The sequence below is a fragment of the Quercus suber genome, unplaced genomic scaffold (assembly GCF_002906115.3).
Source record: "Quercus suber isolate HL8 unplaced genomic scaffold, Cork oak 2.0 scaffold_193, whole genome shotgun sequence".
Lineage (NCBI taxonomy): Eukaryota > Viridiplantae > Streptophyta > Magnoliopsida > Fagales > Fagaceae > Quercus > Quercus suber.
In genome coordinates this window covers 486,897-512,848 of record NW_027069651.1, presented here as the reverse complement: position 1 = coordinate 512,848, position 25,952 = coordinate 486,897, and the positions used below count along the sequence as shown (strand labels likewise).

At 35.4% G+C, this 25,952-nt stretch overlaps 1 protein-coding gene and 1 long non-coding RNA gene across 2 annotated transcripts; one reads left to right on the top strand and one right to left on the bottom strand.

The window, feature by feature from the left end:
- Positions 1–226: 226 nt before the first annotated feature.
- LOC136069845 (uncharacterized) lies at positions 227–2,435 on the bottom strand. Its single transcript, XR_010631048.1, has 2 exons — positions 2,239–2,435; positions 227–828 (listed from the first exon to the last, which is right to left on the bottom strand). It is a non-coding gene; the product is annotated as an uncharacterized LOC136069845 (long non-coding RNA).
- A 16,073-nt stretch (positions 2,436–18,508) lies between these two features.
- Positions 18,509–20,113, top strand: LOC111987790 (serine/threonine-protein kinase-like protein CCR4). Its single transcript, XM_024019537.2, has one exon. It carries the CDS (start codon positions 18,509–18,511, stop codon positions 20,111–20,113), a length of 1,605 nt encoding a protein of 534 aa, XP_023875305.2.
- Positions 20,114–25,952: the final 5,839 nt, after the last annotated feature.

Sequence of the window (25,952 nt, the reverse complement as noted above, 5' to 3'; positions counted from 1 at the left end):
GCATTTGCCCATAGAGGATAAAAGAAAACAAATCAATAAAAAGGTAACAATAATAATATTTTAAAAAAGAAAAGGTCAAAACAAATGAAATACAAAGTGGAAAACATAGAATCATATATCAAAACCACCATGGAGTATATGGAGCAACTGAAATTTTTCTTCTTTGGAAGCATTTTAGAGAGATAGTATGTTGGTGTATTGGTCTTTTTTTTTTTTCCCCTTAAACTAATCAAAGATAACTTGTATTAAATACTATTCATATTCATTACATCAATGTTTAGCCAATCAATAAGTCAGTCACACCAATAAATACGCATGCTGATTTGTCTCTCACCTAGAACTGCTTTACCTTCTATGGTTTGAACATATTCATTCTTAATATTGCTTCCTCCACCACAACTCCCAGCATGAACTATCTTCTTCCTCAGATCACAGCTTGTCAAAAAAACTTGCTAAATCTCCCTCTAAGATGATATCTCTTGCGCCTATTCCAATTGCAAAATTAATAGCCTGGCCAATTACTGCTAGTTCTGTCTCCTCCAGATCCATAATTGCTCTCCCTTTGCAACTCAATGCGGCAATGAGCAACCAATTATCACCTTGTAAAAAAAACTCCTACTCCAAATGTGCTTTGTTCTTTAAACATTGCTCCATCAAAGTTTATCTTGAAGGACATCTCTTGCAGCAAAACATATGGCCTCTTTGGCCGTCACACCGGACAATTTGTACTGTTATTTGAAAAGCCATTAATTTCTTTAATTGCACAACATCCACGCTATCACAAAAAGTTCCTCCACCACCTCTTCTTCCTTCCCTTCTAAAATTTTCCTGCAAGTTTAATGACAAAAATGTTTGATGAAGAGAATATATTGATTGGAAAATATGTAGAGAAAATATATCAAATCAACCAATCCATTGTATATAACCCTTGCAATTTTGCATTGAATCTATCTTAAACATGTAAAGTGATAAAGGCATACCAAAGATTTGAGTTGTTTGGCTAATTTAATGTGTAAAAATTCCTTTCACTAATTAGCCAAATCCCTTTTACCCGTTTCATCAAAAGACTTTAATATAAGTTGAATTGAACCACCATAATCTTTGTTCCAACCAAAAAATAATTTTCAAGGAAATCAACCTTAAACAGTGTCACAAAATGGGAAGAACATGGCTCATATAAAATATGAAATTTCACATATCACATCAAAAAGAAATTTTCAGTTAACATATGGCATGCAACAATAAGTCAATAACATATAATCAAAATACCAAAAAGAATGTATATAGAACACTGCAGATATTCAACTTATTTTGAATTAGAAGATAAAATCAAAGCGACAAAGTGTGCTCTACCACAATAACCGCTATCAAGAAATATGCATTACTATTTTGTTGAGCTTAGGTACATGGGCTTGAGACCCAAGTGGGGGCCTAAACCAATGGACTTGGCAAAGGTTCAGGATTTTCATTAATCTAAAAAAACAGGGAGAGAGAGAGAGAGAGAGAGAGAGAGAGAGAGAGAGAAGGGAATAAATAAAATAAAAATCAGATCTGGGAAGAAGAGAGATAGTAAGAGATGGAGTGGGAATGAATCTGAGATGAGAAAAAAAAATGAGTCAAAGGATTACAAATCACATGTCTAAGAGAATTTCATTAAACATGTGACCTGCAACCATTTTTCCTTTTTATAAAGCTGATCTTCCAAATGAAATATGCAAATAAAGGGATAAAACAATTGCATAAATATAGTGACACATTCGAATTTGAAAGAAGAATCATTGATCTTTAATTTAAAGCAAGTCAGGCCTGGCCTTTGAAGATTGCTTTTTTTCTTTTTCTTTTTCTTTTTTTAAAAAAAATCTCTGATAGTCTCTTTTAGCCGTCAAGTTCTTGTTTTCTTTCTTCCTGAGTAGTGATTATCTGCCCTTTTTTTGGGTAGTCACATTTGAGGGGGTTTAACTTTGATGAAGAGAAGAGGGGTGTGTGTGTGTGAGAGAGAGAGAGAGAGAGAGGTAGTAATGGCAAAGAAAATTGGAACGTAAGAAGCAAGAACAACCATTTTATGAAGAATACCAAGAAGAAGGAGAAACTATGGTTTGATACCATCAATTTTATACTAAAGTAGTCCAACCAAAGAAACAGTCATGTAACAATTCTGTAAGTGTCAAGTTTTATATCAAGAAATAATATGAATTAACAGTTGTAAATTAGATAGGAATAACCACTCTGACTGATTACCTTAACAGAAATGATAGCGTGACCAAGAAGTGGAAGCAGATTGGGATGATTGAACAGTGAGGAAACATGGTTCTCCTCCCTCACCAATTCCAACTGTTCAGTATTTTGAATTAGAACTTTTTTCATAGTGTAAGTGCCATCATCTGCACAATAAACCAAATTCAGATCAAAATCAAGATTTCATCCCTTTCCTCATCAACCAACTAGGAAAAATAAATAAATATTAGTGCAACACCCTGTCATAGTTCTTCATATATATATAGGGCAAAACAATGATGCAGCGGTGCCTTATAAAATTCCCTTTTTATGTATAACTAGCCGCAAACCCGCGCGTTGGGCGTGATAATTATTTTTATGATGGTTTTATTAAAAAAAATTTACAATTTAAACTAATCTAATAATGAGTAATGTATTTCGTAATTATATTTTTATTTATTATAAGAACAATCATAAATGTAATATAGGATCAATCCAAAACACCAAAAAAACATAAATTAAAAAAAATTAATAAAACTTAACAATGATTAATTGAACCAATATTAGGATAAAATTTTGTTTTTGATAATCTATTAAGGTTATTTTCTTTGTAGAAATTATAATTTCGGCCGCCCAAAACATATTATCAAATAAACAATTATTAGCAAAATCTAAGAATTAAATTTCTATACATGCATTGTTATAAAATAATAATAATTAAAATAAAATTGCAAAAGTTAAAATTTGTCACCTATCCTATTAGTTTTGTTTGGCTAACCTTTACTTGAATTGTCAAGATTGGTGGCTTAACAATTAAGCATCAAACTATCAAGAAGTTGCAAGAAGTTGCAAGAAGATTCCATAGCCGAAATTATTGACTTCTTGGTTGATAGAAGTCTTGCATTCACATTGGTCTAGAACACTTGAGATCTAGCCGAAATATATGACTTTCTTGCATTCATGAATTGTCTAGAAAAGGCAAGGAGATACAAGCTAGCCGAAAAGTATGACTTGATTAGCAAAGTCAAAGATATACAATTCATTGTATGAAAGCTTGCTTGAAGAAAGACAACATTCATGCATTGGATGTTTCATGAATTGCTTAGCCACCATTGTTGACTTCCTTAACAATAGAAGTCTCTAGTGTGCTCTAGAGGTGGAGATTTCGGCTAAACCTTGGCTATAAATACAATATGTGTGGAGCAAATGAAAGCATGCAAGGGTGAGCTAGGGAGATAGCAAATAACTTCTTCTGTGTGTGTGCACCAGAGCTAGGAAGTTGGGTCATGCAATTTTGCCTAAATACAAAAGGGTGTTCTCCATTTGTTTGTTAAAGAACCAAAGGTGTATTTGGGGTTTGGGTTTGTGTGAGAGTGCTTACAAGTCATTGTTGTAATCTCCAAACTATAGTGAAAATTTATTCCGTCGCCTTCCGTGGACGTAGGCATATTGCCGAACCACGTAAATTCCTTGTGTCATATTATCTTCTCTCTCTCTTCTTTAACCTTGTGTAAACATATTTATTTCACCCAATACGCACAACAGTTCCAGATTTTTTTTTTCTTTTTTCTTTAGTTTTTATGAATTTTGTATTGTTGCTGGGTGCATTTTTATATTAGCTGGCCATTTGAACCATTCCTCCTGGCAGAGGAATATCTTTCAAGTTTCATTATCCTAAGAATCTATGGTTAATTGAGAAAGTTTTATTTAATCACAGTTATAGCCGCTTCATTTTATTGACTTGATATTGAAGAGAATCTTACTAAGGTTGAAAGATTCTACAATGGTGTTCACACTGTGAAACACTCAGTGAGAAGCAACGAAAAACAAAGAACAAAGAAAAGATAGTTCAGAGAGTAAGAGAGAGAGACGAAGAGAGAAAAGAAATTTCTGGAGAAAAATAACTGCTTCACTGCCTATTACATTTTGATGTACAGTATATATAGATTACAGAGACTCAGTAGTTCCCAGAACAGATCCCTTGAATCACGGATCTGATCCTTGAATCACGGAACTAACTAACTAACACTAACTGCTCAACAAACTGACTTGGTGATCTACAAAACGCAGTGTTCCACTTGATCTTAATGTATGATGACTAAATGCAGCGTTTCAACTAATATCATAAGTCCTAAACACTGCATTTCATTAAATACATTTTACACCTCAGTATAAGCAGAACGACACCATTGCATAGACTAGCCGTTGAGAGAACTAGCTGTTGGGCATTCCTTTGGACTTTTGAATCTTTTGATCAAAACACAGATTGCTGTGGTTGTTTCTGTGTGTACTCTTAACATCTCCCCTCAAACTGGAGGCAGTATTAGCCAAGAGTTTGCACCATAAAACCAGAAAATGAGGACCAGGGAGAGGTTTAGTGAAAATATCTGCAAAATTATCTCAGCCAGAGATAAATTTAACCCCCAAAGTGCTGCGAAGAACACAACCCCTCACATAGTGATAATCAACCTCGATGTGCTTGGTACGAGAATGGAAGACTGGATTGGAGGCCAAAGCTATCGCAGAATTGTTATCACACCACAGAATGGGAATGTGTGGTAGAAAAAGCTTGAGTTCTTTAAACAGGGTGCGTAGCCAAGCTAACTCAGCAGCCGTGGAAGCCAATGCACGATACTCTGCCTCTGTAGAAGAATGGGAAACAGTTGATTGTTTCTTGGAAGACCAAGAAATTGGACTGGAACCCAGAAAAACCAACATCCCAGTAGTGGATTTTCTGTCAGTGGGATCCCTAGCCCAATCTGCATCAGAGAAGGCAGAGAGGGTAAGGGGACCAGGAGCAAAATGAAGCCCAAAGTGTAAAGTCCCCTTTACATAATGAAGTACAAGTTTAGCTGCCTCCAAATGAAAAGTAGTGGGATTTTGCATAAACTGGCAGAGTTGATGAACACTGAAGGCTAAATCTGGACACGTGAAAGTTAAGTATTGGAGAGCACCCACCATGCTTCTATACTCAGTGGGATCAGGTAAAGCAGAACCATCAAAAGGAGTAAGATGAATACTTGGACAACAGGGAGTCTTTGTGGGCTTAGAGTTCTCCATCTTGAATCTGTGAAGGACATCAGAAGCATATTTGGACTGGAACAGGGTAAGACCAAATTTTGATGGCACAATTTGAATGCCCAAGAAATAAGAGAGAGCACCCAAATCCTTGAGCTCAAAGGCCTTACTGAGGGCAGTGACCAGATGAGAGACTTGTGAAGAAGAGTTGCCTGTGATGATAATATCATCAACATACACCAGCAGGTAAATGATGGTCTGATGAGAAGCAAAGACAAAGAGAGAAGAATCAACCATGGAAGCTTCAAAACCCAGATGCAAAAGTTGAGATGTAAATCTGTTAAACCAGGCCCGTGGTGCCTGTTTTAATCCATATAATGATTTATGCAATCTGCAGATGTGATGAGGGTATTGTTGATCTACATAGCCTGGAGGTTGCATCATGTAAACCTCCTCTTTTAAGAAACCATGGAGGAAGGCATTGGAGATATCCAATTGACGGAGAGGCCAGTGACAACTTACTGCAATGGAAAGGACAAGTCTTACTGTAGCAGGTTTCACCACTGGACTAAAAGTTTCAGAGTAGTCCACACCAGCCTATTGATGAAAGCCTTTGGCAACCAACCTTGCTTTGTAACGAGCAATGGTGCCATCACTGTGTAATTTGAGCTTATACACCCACTTGCAGCCTACCAGATTGATACTAGGATCAGCTGGAACAGGAGACCAAGTTTTTTGTCTTTGTAAAGCAGAAAGTTCCTCATCCATAGCCTTAACCCATTGAGGAAATTTGCAAGCAATTCTGTATGTGGGAGGCTCAGTGTGAGTATAGTAAACCATAGCCTTGTAACACAATTTTGGTTTGGAGATCCCATTCTTTGATTTGGTGGTCATAGGGTGGAAGTTCACAGAGGCAATAGCAGAAGATGAGGTAGTATCAGTAGGAAGGGAAGAAGTAGGCAGAGCAGGGAGTGAAGAGGTAGTAACAGGAGGAGTAGGATTTAAAGCAATGAGAGGAGATGGGGATGTGGGGGGAGTGGGAGGAACAAATGAAACTGAATTTGAAAGTGATGGTGGACAGGTCAGGGAAGTATCTAAGAAGGGAATTGGACAAGTAGTGGGAGGTGAAATAGAAGAAGAAGAATGGAGGGAAGGAGATGTAGAATTGTAGTAAGGACCTAGAATGGAAGGTTGATTAGAAGAGTGTAAATAGAGGAGATTAGAAAGCCAGACATCTGGTTTAGGAGCATGAGAAAGTGAAGGAGAAGAAGAGGTAGTGGGAAAGGGAAATTTGGCTTCATTGAACAAAACATGTCTACAAGTGTATAGAGTATGAGTGACTAGGTCAAGACACAAATAACCTTTAGAGATAGCAGAATAACCCAAAAAGAGACACTCCTTGGTTCTGTGATTCAATTTATGTTTGGTGTATGGTCTAAGATATGGGTAACAAGCACACCCAAAGACTTTAAGTGAGGAGATATCAGGGTGTTGATTATGAAGCTTAAACCAAGGAGAACTAAACCCTATTGTAGCAGTAGGAAGTAAGTTTATGAGGGTCACAGCTGATTGAACAGCAAAGGACCAGTAAGAAGAAGGTAAGGAAGCCTAGGATAAAAGTGTAATGGTAGTTTCAATCAAGTGTCTATGCTTTCTTTCAACTAAGCCGTTTTGTTGAGGAGTATAAGGGCAAGACGAGGTGAGAAAGGATTCAAAGGATTTAGATGTGAATTCACCCCCACCATCTGATCTAAGGGTTTTAATATTGGTTGAGAATTGTGTTTTAACCATGGCATGAAACATGTCAAATTTGGAGTAAACTTCAGATTTAGTAGAAAGAAAGTAAACCCATGTGAAACGAGTAAAATGATCAACAAAAATGACATAATATTTGTAGCCATTTATTGAATCAAGAGGTGCAGGACCCCACAGATCAGTATGTACAAGTTCAAAAGGGAATTTTGCTACAAATCTTGAACTAGGAAAAGGAAGCCTATGCATTTTTCCATGAAGGCAGTGAATGCAAGAATTGACAAAAGTAGCATTATTATTACAAGACAAATCATTATTCTGTAACAAAAGCTTAAGAGTTTGAAAGTTGGGATGACCAAGCCTGCTGTGCCACAGATGCAAACCAGTAGAGGAGACTTGAATAGAATTGCAAATTTTGTTAGGAAGAACAAGGTCAGTGGCCTTATGAGGATAGATAGGGTACACTCCCCCTTCACTCTTGCCCTTGTAAAGAGTTTTCCTCGTGGCCAAGGCCTGAATGAGTAAGGTGTTTTCATCAAAGTAACACAAACAATTATTGTCATGGCAAATTTTATGAACTGAAGCAAGATTAGAAGCAATAGAAGGAACCCTAAGAACATTTCTAAGTTGAATAGGAGTATTTGAAGCAGGAATTAGAGAGTTACCTATGTGTGTAATGCGTAAATTTTGACCATTGCCAACTGTGAGATGTTCCTGACCTGTGTAAGGCTTAGGGAAGCTCAAATGGTTCAGACTTGATGTTACATGGTCTGTTGCTGCACTGTCTGCCAGCCAAGGTTGCTCTTGAGTTATCATTAAGTTGGAGGAAGTTGCCATTGCAGCCAGCTTTGTGGGTGGATGCTTGCCTTGATAGGCATAATCCATTTTGTGGTAACAGTCTAAAGCAAGATGACCTGCCTTACCACAAATCTGACAGATTGGCCTTTCTGATCTGGTATTTGATCCTTGAGATTGTGAGAACTGAGCAGATGAAAACTGATTGAAGTGATTATGTGATGAGCCTCTGCCTCTACCTCGTCCATAGTTATTTCTTCCTCTCCTTCTATTCTGTGACTGATTGTGAGTATTGAAGCCACCTTGAGTATTGAAGCCACCTGCATTGTTAAACCTTGGTGTAGTGTTAATTGCCATTGCAAATGTAGAGTCTTTAATCTCCATTCCTTCATTTAATGATTCCTCTTTTGCATTTAACAGTGTAGCTAATTCATCAAAACTTAATTTTGTGCTTCTGGTTCTGATTGTAGACCTGAATGCACTAAATTCCTTTGGCAAGCCTTTAATTGCCACATGCAGCAACTCTTCATCATCCAAGATTACACCAACTGCCATAATCTTGTCCCTTATCACTTTAATCTTCTACAAATATGAATCCACAGAATCCGATCCTTTCCTCACATTGTGCAACTTACCCTTCAGATTCATCACATGTGACCTTGAGATTGAGGAAAATCTGTTTACAAGCACTTTCCAAACTTCTTGTGCTGAAGAACATCCAACAGTTATGGCCAGAACTGAAGGTGTGAGAGTTGAGCTAATGAAGGTGAGGAGTGCCTTTTCCTTTGATTTCCAGATAAGATAATCTGGACTGAGCACTAGAGTAATGTTACCAGATAGATCCTTGAGAAATTTCTCAGGAACAATTGGAATTTCATCAAGAAGCTTAAACATGGAGTAGGTTTCTAACACCATGGAGATTTGATATTTCCAAACAATGTAGTTGGAAGAATCCAACTTTACTGTCATCATATTTGACATATTTGAGAGTAACAGCAGAGGTTGATTGGTGAGATTGAAAGAAGTAGATGAAGAAGTTGAAGGTACAATGGTAGAGGTTAAGGGAATAGTAGTTGAAGGTGAAGCTGAGGTGTTTTCTGCCATTTTTGTTGGAAGCGATTATTGCTCTGATACCATGAAGAGAATCTTACTAAGGTTGAAAGATTCTACAATGGTGTTCACACTGTGAAACACTCTGTGAGAAGCAACGAAAAACAAAGAACAAAGAAAAGATAGTTCAGAGAGTAAGAGAGAGAGACGAAGAGAGAAAAGAAATTTCTGGAGAAAAATAATTGCTTCACTGCCTATTACATTATGATGTACAGTATATATAGATTACAGAGACTCAATAGTTCCCAGAATAGATCCCTTGAATCACGGATCTGATCCTTGAATCACGAAACTAACTAACTAACACTAACTGCTCAACAAACTGACTTGGTGATCTATAAAACGCAGTGTTCCACTTGATCTTAATGTATGATGACTAAATGCAGCGTTTCAACTAATATCATAAGTCCTAAACGCTGCGTTTCATTAAATACATTTTACACCTCAGTATAAGCAGAACGACACCGTTGCATAGACTAGCCGTTGAGAGAACTAGCCGTTGGGCATTCCTTTGGACTTTTGAATCTTCTGATCAAAACACAGATTGCTGTGGTTGTTTCTATTTGTACTCTTAACAGATATATCATTATAGCTGTGAGTGATCTGGACTAAAGTGGGTTTGAAATGGTCCGTCTGAGGAAACCATATGTAATGGTGATAGTGACGTGGTATGCTGAGAAATTTAAGAATCTTGGCAATGAGATTAAGAGATGTAGCCTCCTTAATCCTTTTACCCCATAAGGAGTTTTATGAGAAAGAAATAATCAATGAGAATGGAGGGCATTGTCGTATATTAAAATCTAGTATTTGTTTCTTTCAAATGTATGTTTTAGTGCCTAGTGGTTGTTTCATGTGTGAATGTGTCCTTATGCCCCCATGCTTTTCTGCCGTATAGTGGCTTGCTTTCAATATTTAATCGAACGTATTTTGTTTCTTTCATTACTGTCTAAATAATAAACTGTAGAGAATGTGAACTAGCACTGTAGTTGGGTTTTCAAGTATTTGCACACACTTTTTGTGAAGCAGTATTGATATATAGGTATATTGACATCACCTATAAGTTCCAAACTTTTCATGCCTTCCTAATGTCCAATTCTCAGATTTTAGAATGATTTTCTCAGATTTTTGCAAGTTATTGGTTATCCCTTCTAGTAATCTGACCCAAGAGTTTGCAGGTCATTCAATCTACATCCCCATCAAAACAAACAATTTATTATGAATATTGCGTTTATTCAAATCTGGATGCATTTAATCGAACCAGATTTAAGTATACAAGCCACTAGCACACACATACAATATATAGGTTTTAAACTCAAGAGTATCTCTCAAGTCTTAAGTGCCTTTCTGGATCCTCATGGAATCAATGAATGCCTTTCCATCGAGTTCGCGAGATAAAAATTCCCTGAAATAGTCAGCAACGCCTATTCTTTTGAACAATGCTGGAGATTCTGGAGTAATAAGGCTTGGTGCTGGACCCATATCTGCTTCTAGGCTTGGGCTGTAAAATGTGGCTACGGAGATTCTCTCCTTTGCTGAGTTAACAGTTGCCCTATGCTCGATGCTACGGTAAATCCCATTCGTTACAATCTGCCAAATCATTCATGGAAAACCAATAATGGTAGTTTTGGACTTTGGTAGCTCGTGATTTTGTTTGATTCTACGTAGAAAAATGATATATCTATAACATTTTCATAACATTTTTCTTCATAAGGTGTCCAAATGAAAAGAAAGAACAATTAACTAGAGGGTAAGGATTGGGTCAGTATCCAGTTGCACTGGACCCATCCGAATGATCCTATTTGTTTATTGTTGGACATATGTCATCATCTCGATGAGATTGGTGCAATTGGACACAGGAACCAATCTAAGTCCTTATATATAATTTTAAAAAAATTCTGGGATCACAAACTTTTACATACCTTTTGTTACAACTATCTTATGTGGTTAACTGTGAGTGGTAGGAAATAAATAGTGGGTTTATGTGAAAACAAATTGCTAATTATAGTTTGCCATAGATATATAAGATAGTTATGAGAAATGGTGTGGTAAAGATTGTGGTTTAATTTCGGAATAACTCCTTTTTTTTGAGAATTTCTTTTCTATTTGGTCTTGCTTTGACTTTAGAGCGCCTTAAAGATTGAGCATATTGCAAAAGGATTTGGTGGGTCTATGTATGTGATTTGGTCTTTAATTATACTAGCCGCAAAGCCGCGCGTTGCGCGTGATAATTATTTTTATGGTGGTTTTATTAAAAAAAAAAATTTACAATTTAAACTAATGTAATAATGAGTAATGTATTTCGTAATTATATTTTTATTTATTATAAGAACAATCATAAATGTAATATAGGATCAATCCAAAACACCAAAAAAACATAAACTAAAAAAAATTAATAAAACTTAACAATGATTAATTGAACCAATATTAGGATAAAATTTTGTTTTTGATAATCTATTAAGGTTATTTTCTTTGTAGAAATTATAATTTCGGCCGCCCAAAACATATTATCAAATAAACAATTATTAGCAAAATCTAAGAATTAAATTTCTATACATGCATTGTTATAAAATAATAATAATTAAAATAAAATTGCAAAAGTTAAAATTTGTCACCTATCCTATTAGTTTTGTTTGGCTAACCTTTACTTTTCTTTAAATAAATGGCATTATAAAGTACTTCCAGTACAACTATTAAGAGTACTTTGTCCACCACAAAGGATTAGAAAATAAACAAAAATTAGTAATGTCTCATAATTTAACATCTAAATTGAGCACTATAAAAAATCATGCTATGTAATAGAATAAATACCAAATTATTCAAATCATGCTATGTAATAGAATAATGTTATATTTTTATATGCTATATTTAATTATTTAGAACGCAATAGGATAACATTTAACATTCAAAGAGAATAAAAAATAAATAAACAACAACAACAATTTAAAAAACAAAACTAAATCACAACTTAAAAAACAAAACTAAATCGCATTAACCAAAAATAGGGTTTTAAAGAATATAAAAAATTACCAACTTAAAGTAGAGATGCAAGAAAAATAAAAAAATCAACCAAAAAATTTAGAGAGAGAGAGAGAGAGAGAGAGAGGGAACCTTTTTTTTGTGAGGAAAAACTATGCATAGAATAGAAGAGATAGTGACAAATTTATAGTAAGAGGGTGTGAATAAGAAAAGACAAAAATAAAGGAAGATGAAGGGAAAAAGGAAGAATGATATTAATGTAGAGGGTAGTAGGGAGATGAAAAGGTAAAGGAGGGAGAAAGATTGAAGAAGTAGTAGGGAGATGAAATGGTAAGGGAGAGAGAAAGGTTAGAGAAGTGTAAATATTAAGAAAATAAACGTTAAAAACAATTATAGGAAAAAAAAAAGGCTCACAAAAAAAAAAAAAAAAAAGGTTTTGTGTGAGCCTTTTCAGCTCAAAGAAAAAGGAAAAAAAAAAAAAAAAAAAAAACGCCTAAATGCTGAACTGAAAAGGTTTTGGGTTGGACTTGATAATAGAACTAAATAAATAAGAAGTTGGCTGGATTAATTATACAGATTTATTATAGGGTGATAGTGGGAGTAAATATATAAGTAGTGGGCTAGATTTATTATAGGGTGATAGTGGAAGTAAATAAATAAGTAGTGGGCTGCATTTATAGGGTTGAAAAATGTAAAAACCATTTTAAAATTGTAGGAAAATTATATTTTAAAAAAGAAAAGAAAAAAAAGAATGACGTGGCAGCTGATGTGGCGCAACGTGAGAGCAGCAGTATTAAACGCTACGCTTCAGCTTTTAGTAATATATAGATAGTCATATTCTTTATAAATCTAAACTGTTTAAAAAAATTTATAAACATAAGGATGATCAATTTTTAAATTTTGCTTGAATCAACCAAGTTAAAGTAAAGTAATCCATTTCTTTATTTAGAATTAATAACATTGCATATATGAGCCAAACAGTTGCTTTTAATTTCAAGTAAATATAGGGAATCAATGTGTGTCTGATAGATATAGATACATACACACCCTAAGAGCATTCACATCAGTTGGTTGGATAATATCAAGTTATCATCAAAGAATAGCTGCCTGCTCAGCCTATAAAATAAAATAAAAAATGATATAATGAATTCAATATGAGATTATTAAGCTCATTTTCATTCAAACATCAAGGCGTATAAAATTCAAAAAATGTAATTACATACGCAGATCATCAAATCCCATATGCAGATATAAGAAAAAAGAAAAGAAAGGAGAAGATAAAATAACAACAACAACACCCTAGAAAATTAGGAAAAAAAAAAGATTTCAAGGCTGCCATATTATGAACAAAGCAGTACCAACCATGGAACCATGGAACCATGATAGTAGCAACCAAGAAGACCAAAATCCAGAACAAAACTGAATCTGACACATATACCTAAACCTATACAAATCCATCAAAATGTCCAAAACTAAGTCGTATTTTAACCCAAATCTAAAAAGGGTAAAAAAAAAAACCTTTCCTAGTGGAGGTTTCGACCATCTAATGGTGTGTTTGCCTATGGTTTTGGCTGTCTAAGGCTGGCATTGGCATGGAAACTAACAGTGCCCTTTTGCTTTATTTTACATCGGTCTTAACGGTGTATTAAGATTCTCAAAACTGGTATAGCCTTTCGCTTTTAAAATGTACATGCATATAATGAACAAAGCAGAGATATGTAGCAAAGAAAGGAAGCAGTAGGAGAAGAATTTAAGAAACAGGGCAGTTCACCTAATGTCCTAGATAATGTTTCCTAACAATCACCATAAGGAGCTGTCAAATGAAACTGGTGCATTCAATCATAGCAAAGATAATTTGCACTAAGTTTCTCTACAATAAGTTAGGAATACAACTATATCTAAAAAGCAGATACACTTGCCAATGCAACTTGGATAGAGCTAGATCTAGAATTACCACTTCAAATAGTTATTTTCTTCTCTAATTATTTCTCTTTTTTCAATTTCAATTTCAAATGAAGGTACATTCTTAACAATACTCAGTGGTTCAAGATTAATCTACATAGTTCCAATGGCTTTAAAAAAGGGACCATTCAGAAACAACAAACACAAAAACTTTAAAATTTATAATAAAACTTTAGTGTAGTTTTGATTGCTCAAAGGTTTGCACTTTGAATAACAAAGCAAATCTGCATTTTATATGAACTCAAAATCAAAACAACCCAAATATTCAAAATCAATTCTAAATACCCAAAACATTGAGCCAAGCCAAATACCCTAAAAACAAAACTTCTTCTAACCAAAATCCCTTAATCAAAACCAAACCATACCCAAAATAGTAATCTAAATCATAATTAACCCCCAATTGATTCTCGAAATAAAAACCAAAAACCCTTAATTTTATAGTTTAAAACAGAACTTTATCGGTAGCGATTCCGGTAGTCTGATAGTGGGTGGAGGCTTACGGTGATGACAAAACTTGTGGTGGCACCCCTCTCTCAATCAATGGCACATTAACTTAATAGTCTAAAAATTATTCTTCCTCTTCTTCCAAAAAAAATCTCCAATTGGTCGATCTCTCTGCACCCTGTGTCTAACCAAAATAAAAAATTTGAGATTGACAAAGCATTTGTAAGAGAGAGAAAGAAAGGAATTTGAGGGGCCACCACCATTGTCATGCTAGCTAGCCTCCCACCACCACCATGCTAGCCGGCCTCCCACCACTATCAAGCTGGCGAAACCTCTACGAGTTTTTTTTTTTTTGTTAATTCTTACCATGAACGCATTACTACCAAAATTTTATAACAATTATGCTATAATATATGTATAACATTCTCAAAACCATCAGTAGAATGTGATGTTTATAAGAATTGTAGCAAAAGTGCATTACCTGAACTGTGCTAATCTTATTTAAATGGTTAAAATTAACTCTTTTTATTGAGAACATAGTCCTAGAGACAAAAGTCCAAGGTTAAATTGTTTTGTTTTTGTGATAAATTGCCAGTAGTGGAGCATAATGCTCTAAGAGCCCGTTTGGATTGAGAGGGGAAAAAGGGAAAGTGGAGGAGAGTAGAGTAGAGTTGGCTGAAAATAGGCTAATTTTGGGCCAAATCTACTTTATTCACCCTCCCTCTCCTTCAATCCAAACGAACCATAAAGTAGAGACCTCATACTGGAGTTCATGAGGTCATGTCATGTGGCGCTCTAATTTTGCATTTAGCATTTTTTACCTTTTTTCATTAAGTTTTTATTTATTTATTTATTTTTATTTATTTTTTTATTTTTTTACTGTTACCTCATTAATTGACTAAGCTTACATCACACCTTCCTCTTTCCTTCATGTCTTTTAGGCTTTAGCATACCCGCCATTTTAGTATTAAAAACAAAAGTACCCAAAAAAAAATAAAAATTAAGGACTAATATAACTAACCCAATAAGGTACTAGAGAGAGATAGAGAGACACAAAAATATTTTTGATTGTTAAATGGAACGCATTGTTTCACAATTACCAAATTTTTTTTTAAAAAAAATTGAGATTAACAAAACATTTGTAAGAGAGAGAGAGAGAGAGAGAGAGAAAAAGGAATCTAAAGGGCCATCACCATCGTCATGCTGGCTGGCCTCCCACCATCAAGCTAACGAAACCTCTACATGTTTTTTTTTTTTTTGGTTAACTCTTACCATGAACTCATTACTACCAAAATTCTATAACAATTATGCTATAATATATCTATAACATTCTCAAAACCATCAGTAGGATATGATGTTTATAAGAACTGTAGCAAAAGTGCATTACCTAAACTATGCTAACCTTATTTAAATGGTTAAAAATGAACTCTTTTTATTGAGATCATACTCCTAGAGACAAAAGTCCAGGGTTAAGTTCTTTCATTTTTGTACAGATAAATTGCCAGTGGTGGAGCGTAATGCTCTAAGGGCCCGTTTGGATTGAGAGGGAAGGAGGGAGAGTGGAGGAAAGTAGAACAGACTTAGCTAAAAATAAGCTAATTTTTGGTCAAATCCGCTCTACTCTCCTTCAATCCAAACGGCCATAAAACGTTGAAAGATGATCACAAGCAGCATATGCAATTAGTGCTTTCCTAAGTCCAACACATTCTTTCTTCTATTTTTGCCCAATCAAAATAAGTGATTCCCCTACTTAACTTCAGTGAGTTAGTGCTTCTTTTTTGTTTTATTACAGTCATTCATAATTTGCAATGTTAAAGATAAAAATTATGTTAATGGAAATAAAAAAAATAGATACCTCATGCAAGAGTGCATGAGGTCTTGCTATATGGTGCTCTAATTTTACATTTAACATTTTTTTACTGTTACCCAAAATTTTACATTAACTTATATTTTACTATTATCTCATTAATCTCCCATTGATTGCCTTAGCTTATACCACACATTTTCTCTCTTCTTCAATTCTTTTAGCATACCCACCATTTTAGAATTAAAAACAAAAGAAAAAAAATTAAGGACTAATACTAATAACTAACCATGTTCTCTCAAAAAAAAAAAAAAAAAAAACTAACAATGTAAGGCACTAGGTAGAGAATTAAGGACTAATACTAATAACTAACCATGTTCTCTCAAAAAAAAAAAAAAAAAAAACTAACAATGTAAGGCACTAGGTAGAGATAGAGAAACACAAAAATATTGTGGATAGTTAAATGAAACACATTGTTTCACTATTACCAAAATAAAATACTTGAGTTTGACAAAGCATTTGTAAGAGGAATTTGAGGGGCTGCCACCTCTTTCATATTGGCCTCTACCCACCATCAAGCCGTCAAAATCTCTACGGGTAATTTTATTTTACCATAGTTTTAAATAATTTATATGACACACACTTATACACTTGCTCACACTATCTATTAATGTCACATTATCGATGAGTGGAAGGCAGCGACAGAATTGGACGTATTTTCATTTCATGGTATGCAATATGTGAATACAATACAGATTAGTTGATTTTCATGTTTTATTACTCTTTTGTATTTATTTTTGGTTTCATGATTTAAAAAGAAAAATTAAACTTGCATTGAGAAGGCTACAAATGTGCAGTGAAGTTACTAATCTAATTTTTAATATCTCAAAATATATATGTTTCTTTACTCAAATTTAGATTATTTTTTCATTTAAATATATGTATAACATTCTCAAAAAACGTCTTACATGAAATATTACAAAATTATCCGTGCATCGCACGGGAAACTTACTAGTTAGATATAGATATAGATATAGGTTTGATAGAGCAATTTCTTAACGATGATGTCCTTACCAAATAAAAAGCAAAGTGACATAAAGGCTAAAGCAATGAAATGTGACTCAAGTCATTTGGGGCTGGCATGGAGGGAACAAAAAAGGAATTAAAAGATATAAGAAGAAGAAGAACAAGAAGAAGCAACAACGGCAGGGACCACCGTTGAAGACACCGTGTAGAGGTATGAACTATTTCTTGAAATAAATTATTGTATCACACTTAAAATTACTTTATGTACAATTTTTTTTTTTTTTAAATCTTTATTTTCGTGGCAGAAGTCTTTCATTTCCAATAAGTTTATTAAAATCTAGGGGCTGTTTGGTACAAAATTTTAAATACAAGTTTTTAGTTTTCAAACAATATTACACGCATTTCTATACATTTTTTCACACATATGTATTTCCAAAAAAACTGAAAATTGTTGTTTAAACACATGTATCAAACGGGCCCCACTTTTTGAGAAGATTTACTTTCTATGAAGACTGCCACTGTTATCAATTTTGACATCTTTCTTCATATTTTCCTTTACGTTTGATTTTTTTTTTTTTTTAAGAAAATAATTATTCATCAAGCAAAAGCAAACTGCAAACTTTAAAGAGATTTCTTTAAAAATATAAAATGATATACAAATTACAGAGGAGGAATTCGGTTGAACTTACCCTTGTATTTGATTGATTAACTATTCTTGCAGCGGTGATTGCCATAATGGGAGGGAGTTGTGAATTTGTCTTTTGCAATTATATATACTAATTATATGTTGTATATATAACATGATATGATATTACAATATATAAAATGATATGATATTACAGTCAATCTCTGGTATAAACATCCCCCAAATAAATAAATAAATAAATCTATGGTATAAACAGAACAACCCAAATGATGATGTAAGGCCCTATTGTATATCAATTGAGCCGTATGAAGATGTGAATGCTCTTGGCAAGTAAACGCACTTTGTCGCTGGTAAAAAACATGTTCAGCTCAGGGGAAACTTCCTCTACTTACTTTTATTTCTTCTAGAAACTGAACTTGGCCGTTGGTCTCGGTCACGCGGAAAGGAACACAGCTAGAGAGTTCATGAGAAAGTATCTTCTCTGAAACTTCCAAATTCTTATAAATTATGAACACCAAAAATCATTTTGGTAAGTAATTCTTTCTCTCTCAATTTCCCAGAATTTTTCTTTCCAATATCAGTATGAGGAAGCACCAAGTTGATTCAGGTAAGTTTCAAAGAATTTTTAGTCAGACAAGAAAATTTTAGTGACTGAATACAATATAGTTTCAGTTTTAAGCATTTCTGTATTTCGGAATTCTTGGTTGCAGAATTTGTTGCCAACAACTCGGACCTTAGTAATACATTGATGGAAGAAAGAAATGAAAGTAGGGTACTCATTTTTCCCGTCAGCCATCTCAGACTCAGAGTCAGGCAGTTTCAGTTGGATATGGAATGGAACAAATCCAAACTCCTCTATTTCCATTCCATCAATCTTCCCAGCCAATGACTCAGATAGTGAAAGTTATGGCAGTTCAGGATCCAACGAAACATCTCCAGAATTCTCTAATAATTCCAATTCCATAGTGTCATTCTTCCCACCAGCCTGGTCTCCAACAGACAGTCCTGAAAATTATGAGATAATAATTAGAAACCCTTCCATTACCATAACCTCCTCATTTTCCCACTTCTTTCCACTACCTAATGGACCAACAAGTTTTTCCATTCCATTAATCTTCCCACCCACCATGTCTGAGATCGAGACAGACGATAGTTGTTCAGAGTCTAACCAATCACCTTGTGCACAATTCTCTGATTCCATAGTGTCACTATTCCCACCAGCCGGGTCTCAATCAGACAGTAGTAGCTCCCAAAATTATGAAATAATAATTCCGAATAATCCTTCCTTATCAACAACGCCGAAGAGCAATAATAGTTCAAAATCTAATAGAACACCTCCAAAATTTTCTCACTCCATACTGTCATTCTTCTCCGCAGCCAAGCCACTAACAAATAGTTCCAAACCTAGACTCACAATCCTTAAGACAGGATTCGAAGTCTTGATGAAATTTAAAGTTAAGAAAGAATTTCTTTTCAAAATGCTATTTGAAGCGACTAAAAATTTCTCAGATAATCACTGGATTGGAAAAGGTAGCTTTTTCTCAGTCTACCATGCCACTTTAGATGATGGCCGAGAAGTGGCTGTTAAGTGCGAGAACAGTGCCCATTCTTGTGAAATTGACTCGAAAGCTTTGTATCGCCTTAGTCACAAGAATCTTGTTTGCTTTTTGGGATTTTGTGAGGACAGTATCAAGCACCGCATATGTGTCTACCAGTACATGACAAATGGTAGCCTTCATGACCATCTTCATAAGCTTCGAAGTAGTCCTCTAATGTCATCATGGGCTACCCGGATTAAAGTGGCACTAGATGCGGCAAAAGGCATTGAGTACCTACACGTGCATGCAGAAACACCAATCATACACCGCAATATCAAGTCATCTAACATACTGCTAGATGCAATGTGGACTGCCAAGGTGTCTGATTTCTGCCATTTTGTGATGCCCTCTGTGATAGACGAGATGGAACATTTGTCTGTTCTGGTAGAGATGGGCGCCTTGGCTTACATGGACCCCAAGTACGCATATAATCTTAATGTGCAATTGACAACGGAAACTGATGTGTACAGCTTTGGAGTAGTATTGCTTGAAATATTGTCCGGGTACATGGCAATTTATATAAATGGAAATGAGGAGCTACAGAGCTACATTGCCCAAAATAAAATTGACAGGGTATTGGATCCAAAAGTACCACCACCTACCCCATTTGAAAGAAAGGCAGTGGCACATGTTGGGTCCCTAGCATTGGATTGTGTAAGTCCAAATGGTCCAGAACGTCCCTCAATGACTGAGATTGTAAATAGCCTACAAAGAGCCTTGGACGCGTGTGTGGATCTGGATCCTGAAGAGTGTTCACTTGATGATTAGGTTGACATTTGTTAACCTAAACATTAATGATTAGGTGTGGTTGGTGGATTTGTTGGTGGCATTCCTTGTAGTGGAGGTGATGAATCTACCGACTGAGTATAATAGCTTGATGTTAATAGTTTTCATCTGGGGTAACTCCTAATGCAATGTTGAATTTTAATGAATTTGCCTTTTGGGGGGTTGGTACAAGAGGCAGATTTATGGTTGTTATGATTGATTTTCTTTTTGTTGTGAGTTTTGGGGTTCACTGGGTTCCTTGTGGATTGATTGGGGGAGATACTGTTTATTTCCAGGAAATGGGAAAGTTTGTCGTGTAAAGAGAAATAGCAATAGTGAAAATTTGATGATTCCATCAAAAGAAGGAGAAAGAGGGAGCATAACGGAGATGGGATATAACTTGTGATATAATTGACAATGTGGAGGTATTTCAAATTGCTCTCATTCTTTCAAGCAGAACAAATAGAAATAATTTGGAGAGTTGAATCAGCAAGGCCTAGACTAACAATCTTTGCAGATATCTTCAAAGAAATGAATTAATTGGGTTTGTAAGGAGATTCTTAGGCAGATGTGCCGTAATTCACCCCGTAAAGGAAACTATGCTCTTAGGCTGGTGGGTTTTCTACTGCTTCTCTTTGGCAACAGCACAATCGATACATTTTCATCTATACTACTAGATATTTGTTTCTTCCTCTGATACTGTAAGTCAGGTGATGTCGCGGAAGCCAGAAGAAAAGCACACACGATGCTCTCTTGATGAAACAGAAACTAAACTGTTAGTTCCTGGGTAGTAAACCTCGAGTCCACGAGGGGTTCCTTGAATCCACAAGGTGATAGGTCTGGAATCCACCAGAGAATACAATAGATACAAGTCTGAATTTTTATTGATAATAAACTATGAAAAACGTTTACAGACTTAGGAGCCTATTTAAGGACTCCTTAAAACTTGACTGACAAGAAAATATAATCTAAATTAACTCCTAATTGATACCTAACCATAACAGGAATCAAATTTGACCTAAAAAGCATTAAGTGCACCTAAAAATAAGGAAATAAATCACCTAAACCTAAAATAACGTTTTTTTACATAAAAATACCAAAAATAATAAATTATAATAATAAAATAGTAAATTGTGTCCTACATCATCAGGCAGCTGGAATGATGTTGTATATTGGTAAGTTTCACTATTTTTGGATGTTATGCAGATTTTCCTTGCTTAGGGATATTGCATATATTTCAGTGCAAGAGTGATTGGCTGCTTAGGAATAATGGTTATAACTAAATCCAATTAGTGGTTTTTTTTTTTTTTTTTTTTAAATCTACTTATTATTGCTATTCAAATTTTGCATATCAAGTTTATTAGTCAAGCCAATTCTCTACTGTTTGCTTGTTGGTATTTGTAAGTTGATCATGTTATTCGTCACACTAGGAAACTTTTCATTCTAGGCCTTGCAAATTAGTCATGAAGCAAGTTCAAGGCCAGATTGCTCTAGGACACTAACAAAATTGTTTACATATCTTGTTAGACCTTAATGGGATTGTTCTTTTTGGTCTGATGTCATTTTTTTTTTCAATAATTATACAGCAATAAGAAGGTAGATATCAAAGGATCAAACCTTCAGGTTAGGGAGGTGAGCATATTTGTAGAATTGAATGGTCCATTTGTTAATTTGGAATTACATATTAGTAACCAATAAACCATCTTTGTTACGCACTCTTTACAGGCTAGAATACAAGCTATAGCTTCTACTTGAAGCCAATTTGTGAGGCTTACCCCAATTAAAATAAGAGGGTTTATATAAATGTTACCCTTGATTTTAATGTGAGTGTCAATGTGATCCTTGTATTTTAATTTCAACAATTGAACAATTGCACTTAGTTTTGCAACAAATTGAACATTTTACTAGTATTTTACATTAACAACTTTGGGGCCCTTTTTTGGATAGTTCCTCTAGCCCAAACCCAATACGAAGTCTTGGGTCACTAAAGAAAGGCTTGGAGTAGATATTAGTGTTGGATGGGTGAACTGGATTCGGCTCACTGTGACTTATTTGAATTGTTATACGAACCAATTTGTACCCAAGTCAAAAGAACTCCACAACAAGCAAATATATAAACTAAATATAACAAAAAGTACACAATATATGAATAAAGGAGCAAAGTGAATAGTGATGTAAATAAATGCAAAATTCTTCAAGGAGCTTTATTTAACTAAGTCAAGCATTAGAATATATTATATCCCATATTGTAAGGTTGCTCCACAAAACCCAATAAGCCTCAAAGGTCATAAACTTGGTTAATCTCCTTTGGGTTCACAAGATTTGTGAGATTTGAGCCTTTGGGTCCTAGTGGCTCCCTAAATATTACTGAAAGACCTTTTACAATGCTTTCTCTCGCTCAGTGAACTCAACTTAAATCCTAAAACTCCCTTTTGAATATTATGAGTTTTTTTACTGTTTGTAGACTCTCCTCTTCTTTTTGTGCTTCTTAGCTTATGCCTTTATGGCTTCCTTTCCCTTCTTTTATATTGGAACTACCATTTTCTCCCTCCATTTTCTTGGTAATGGAGTTGATCTCTAAAATTCTAAGGCCTTGGTGACTGCTCCTTTCCTCATTCTCTCTTACTTCAGCCTCTTGGGAACCTATGTTTGAAAGTGTCATGGTTGGTTTTCCACTCATAGAAGGCATCTTCTTTGGGCAAGTCAGATCCTTCTCTGGGGTCAATGAGACAAAACCTTCTCCTAAGGCTTTAAAAGAGACATTTCAAAGGTTCTATGGTTTTGATATTGACCCTTCCTTATTAGGCCTTTTCTTGAAGTAGCATAGATTCCCCTCGTGATGGGTGAACTCGAAAAGTCTCTAAACACCCTTCCTCTTATTGCATGTTTCTTCTTTGATTGTGGTCCCTTGGTCTCTCCATATTGAATTCTAGAATTCAAAACATCACTTGTCCCTTTCACCTTTTCCTTCCTCTAAGGAATTTGATTTTGATGAATCCTCTAGTGTTTTCTCTTCCTTTTTCTTCATAGGCCTTCCTGAGGACTTGCTCTTAGGCTATTCTCGGGTCATCTGCACCTTTTTTGGGACTTCTCTGTTATTTTCGTGGGTTTTATCAAAGACCCCCTCTTAGGCTATTCTTTGGTCATCTGCACCCTTTTTGGGACTTCTCTATTATTTTCGTGGGTTTTCTTGAGGACCCATTTTTACTATTTAGGCTATTCTTGGATAATCTGCACCCTTTTTGAGATTTTTGATATTTTTGTTCCTTTCAATCATTGGGATCCTCTTCCCATCTTATTTTTCCTTGAACTTTCTCCTTCTCTTTGTCTTGTAAGCCCCCCTTTTGCAAGGCCTTCTGGCTCTTCCAAGGCCCACGTCCATCTTCAACTCCATGGACATGGTCTCCCTTCTCCAAGGCCCATGCCCTTCTTTATCTCCATGTGCTGGATCTCCCTTGTTGCACATTTTGGACCTCAACAACAACTAATGCATTTAATCATATGATATATACATAGTTCATTCTACATCATCAAAAATTTCAATCCAGACTTTGATTGATGCAAATTAATTTGGTACTATTGTAAAGATATCTTATATGCTTTTCCAACAGTACCTTATTTGCACAAATTCAAGGTCGGTGGCAAGAAACTGTAGAAGATCATTATAAAATGGGAACAAATATGGATTTTTTTATTTATTAATAAAATGGGAAAAAAATTTAGAAAATCATTATACTAGTGGTGCTTTGCACTTTAGCTTTGTAACTAATTAAAACCTTTTAGAATTTGCAGTTAAAGACTAATACATTTAATAATGATGATGTTTGCTATCACCCTCAATAAGACTACTATTATTATTTTCTAAAAAAAAAGGATTATTATTATTCTTATTATTATTATGAAATATGACTTAAACACATTGACTGGAGGATCAGTAGAAAATTTCTGAGATGCTTCTCTATCTGCATTCCACACTGTATGGTTGTTTCAATCACTGCGTACGACAGAAATTACTTTTGTCATACTTTTGACTAAATAAAGCTAAAGAATCGTGTCGTTAGTTAAAAGCAAAAAAACTGTTCACGCCGAGACACGACACAATGGTGAGTGGAACATCTACGTTAATAGTTTTTAATACCAAATACTTAGACATTGACTGGAACAAAAGTACACCCACTGACTAATCAATATCAATATATATATATATATATTTTGGTTAAAAAGATGGAATTCATAAACTAGAAAACTAAAAACAAGGAGCAGTTACACTCATACAAAGTTCCCACTGCATCCAAACTAGCCAACATGGCAACATCTGTTGGAGGGGATTGATAAATTACAAAATCTTGAGGATTAACGGCGCCTTTTCTAGCAAGGGCATCGGCACACTTATTTGCTTCCCTAAAGCAATGATGAATCAAACTCCAGGGAGTCTTCGCAAGCCTGCTTTACAATCCACAATAATGACATCATTGACATTCATGTTTCCCTCATCTTCCAAAAGCAAATCAACTACAATCTTCGCATCAAGCTCAATTACAATATTTGTTAAATTTATCTCAATGCACAAGTTGATACCATCACGGATGGCCCATAACTTAGCAGCCACACTGGTGGTATGACCGATTGCTCTGGCATACCCGCACACCCAATCCCCATTTGGGTCACGAATAAGTCCACCGCCACCAGCCCGACCTGGGTTGCCCAATGAAGAGCCATCTAAATTCAGCTTGTACCAATTCTCCGGTGGAGGGTGCCACCGAACCTGGACAGAGACAACAGAGTGTTTTACCTTGCCATTAACACCAAGGAAAGCAAACTCAGTAGCTCTAGCAATTGTATCTGACTTGAGTGGTCTTTGGGCGACAGTGTCTCTAAAAACCACCTTATTGCACCAAAGCCATAAACTTCAAACTCCAAACGGAAAGACAGTACCCCAATTCAAACCTGAGAAGGATTTCTGCTGTGAAACACAGTTGATCCGAAGCCACACTTCAAGATTAGAACCATAGAACAGATCGGGCTGAATAGGAATAGCAAGAGAATCCCAAAACAGCCGGGAGTGAGGGCAGTCTCTAAGCATGTGAATAATTGATTCCGAAGCATTATTACACAGAGGGCAAAGGGTAGGAGTGATAATACCTCTAGCAGCAAGCACATCCCTAACTGGTATGCTCTTGTGGAGGCATTGCCATAGTAAGCATTTGATTTTTGGATAGGTATTCACTTTCCAAACCCAACCCCCTGTAAAAGGCCTACAATGGGGATTTTCATCAGACAAGCATGCCAATCTATAGGCCTCTTTGAGTTCAAAATCTCCATTAGGTGATGAGGTCCAGGAGATACGATCCATACTTGTCGCTGTCAAAGGGAAAGGAGTGGCCTTGATTTTTTGGACTAAGGCCGAGGGAAAGGTGAATGACAGCCTTGCCAAATCCCAAAAATTTTGTTGAATAACATCTTTCAAGAGAAGGGAGTCCTCCCTTCTTTGAAAAGGGCCTACAATAAGGCTTCTCAAGGTACCATCACTCAGCCATTTATCATGCCAAAAAGATAAATTACTATTCATACCAGCTATCCATTTCATACCTTTTTGGAAGGTTGCTTCACCTTTTTTAAGAGCTACCCAAGTAGTTGAGCAAGCTCCAAGATTAAGACGGTGACTTCTTCTTCGACCAGTATATTTATGAGCAAGAACCCATGCCCATAGAGAATTCTTTTCCTGATGAAACTGCCAATTGAGTTTGGCAAGTAAAGCCACATTTTTCTCTTCTGCGGATTGCAAACCCAAACCCCCATCCTTCTTAGCTGTTGTGATTTTTTTTCCAACTAATTAAAGACA

Bases quoted from the DNA above. Each gene is read 5' to 3' on its own strand.
- LOC111987790 (XM_024019537.2), top strand. From the start codon at position 18,509: ATGAAAGTAGGGTACTCATTTTTCCCGTCAGCCATCTCAGACTCAGAG.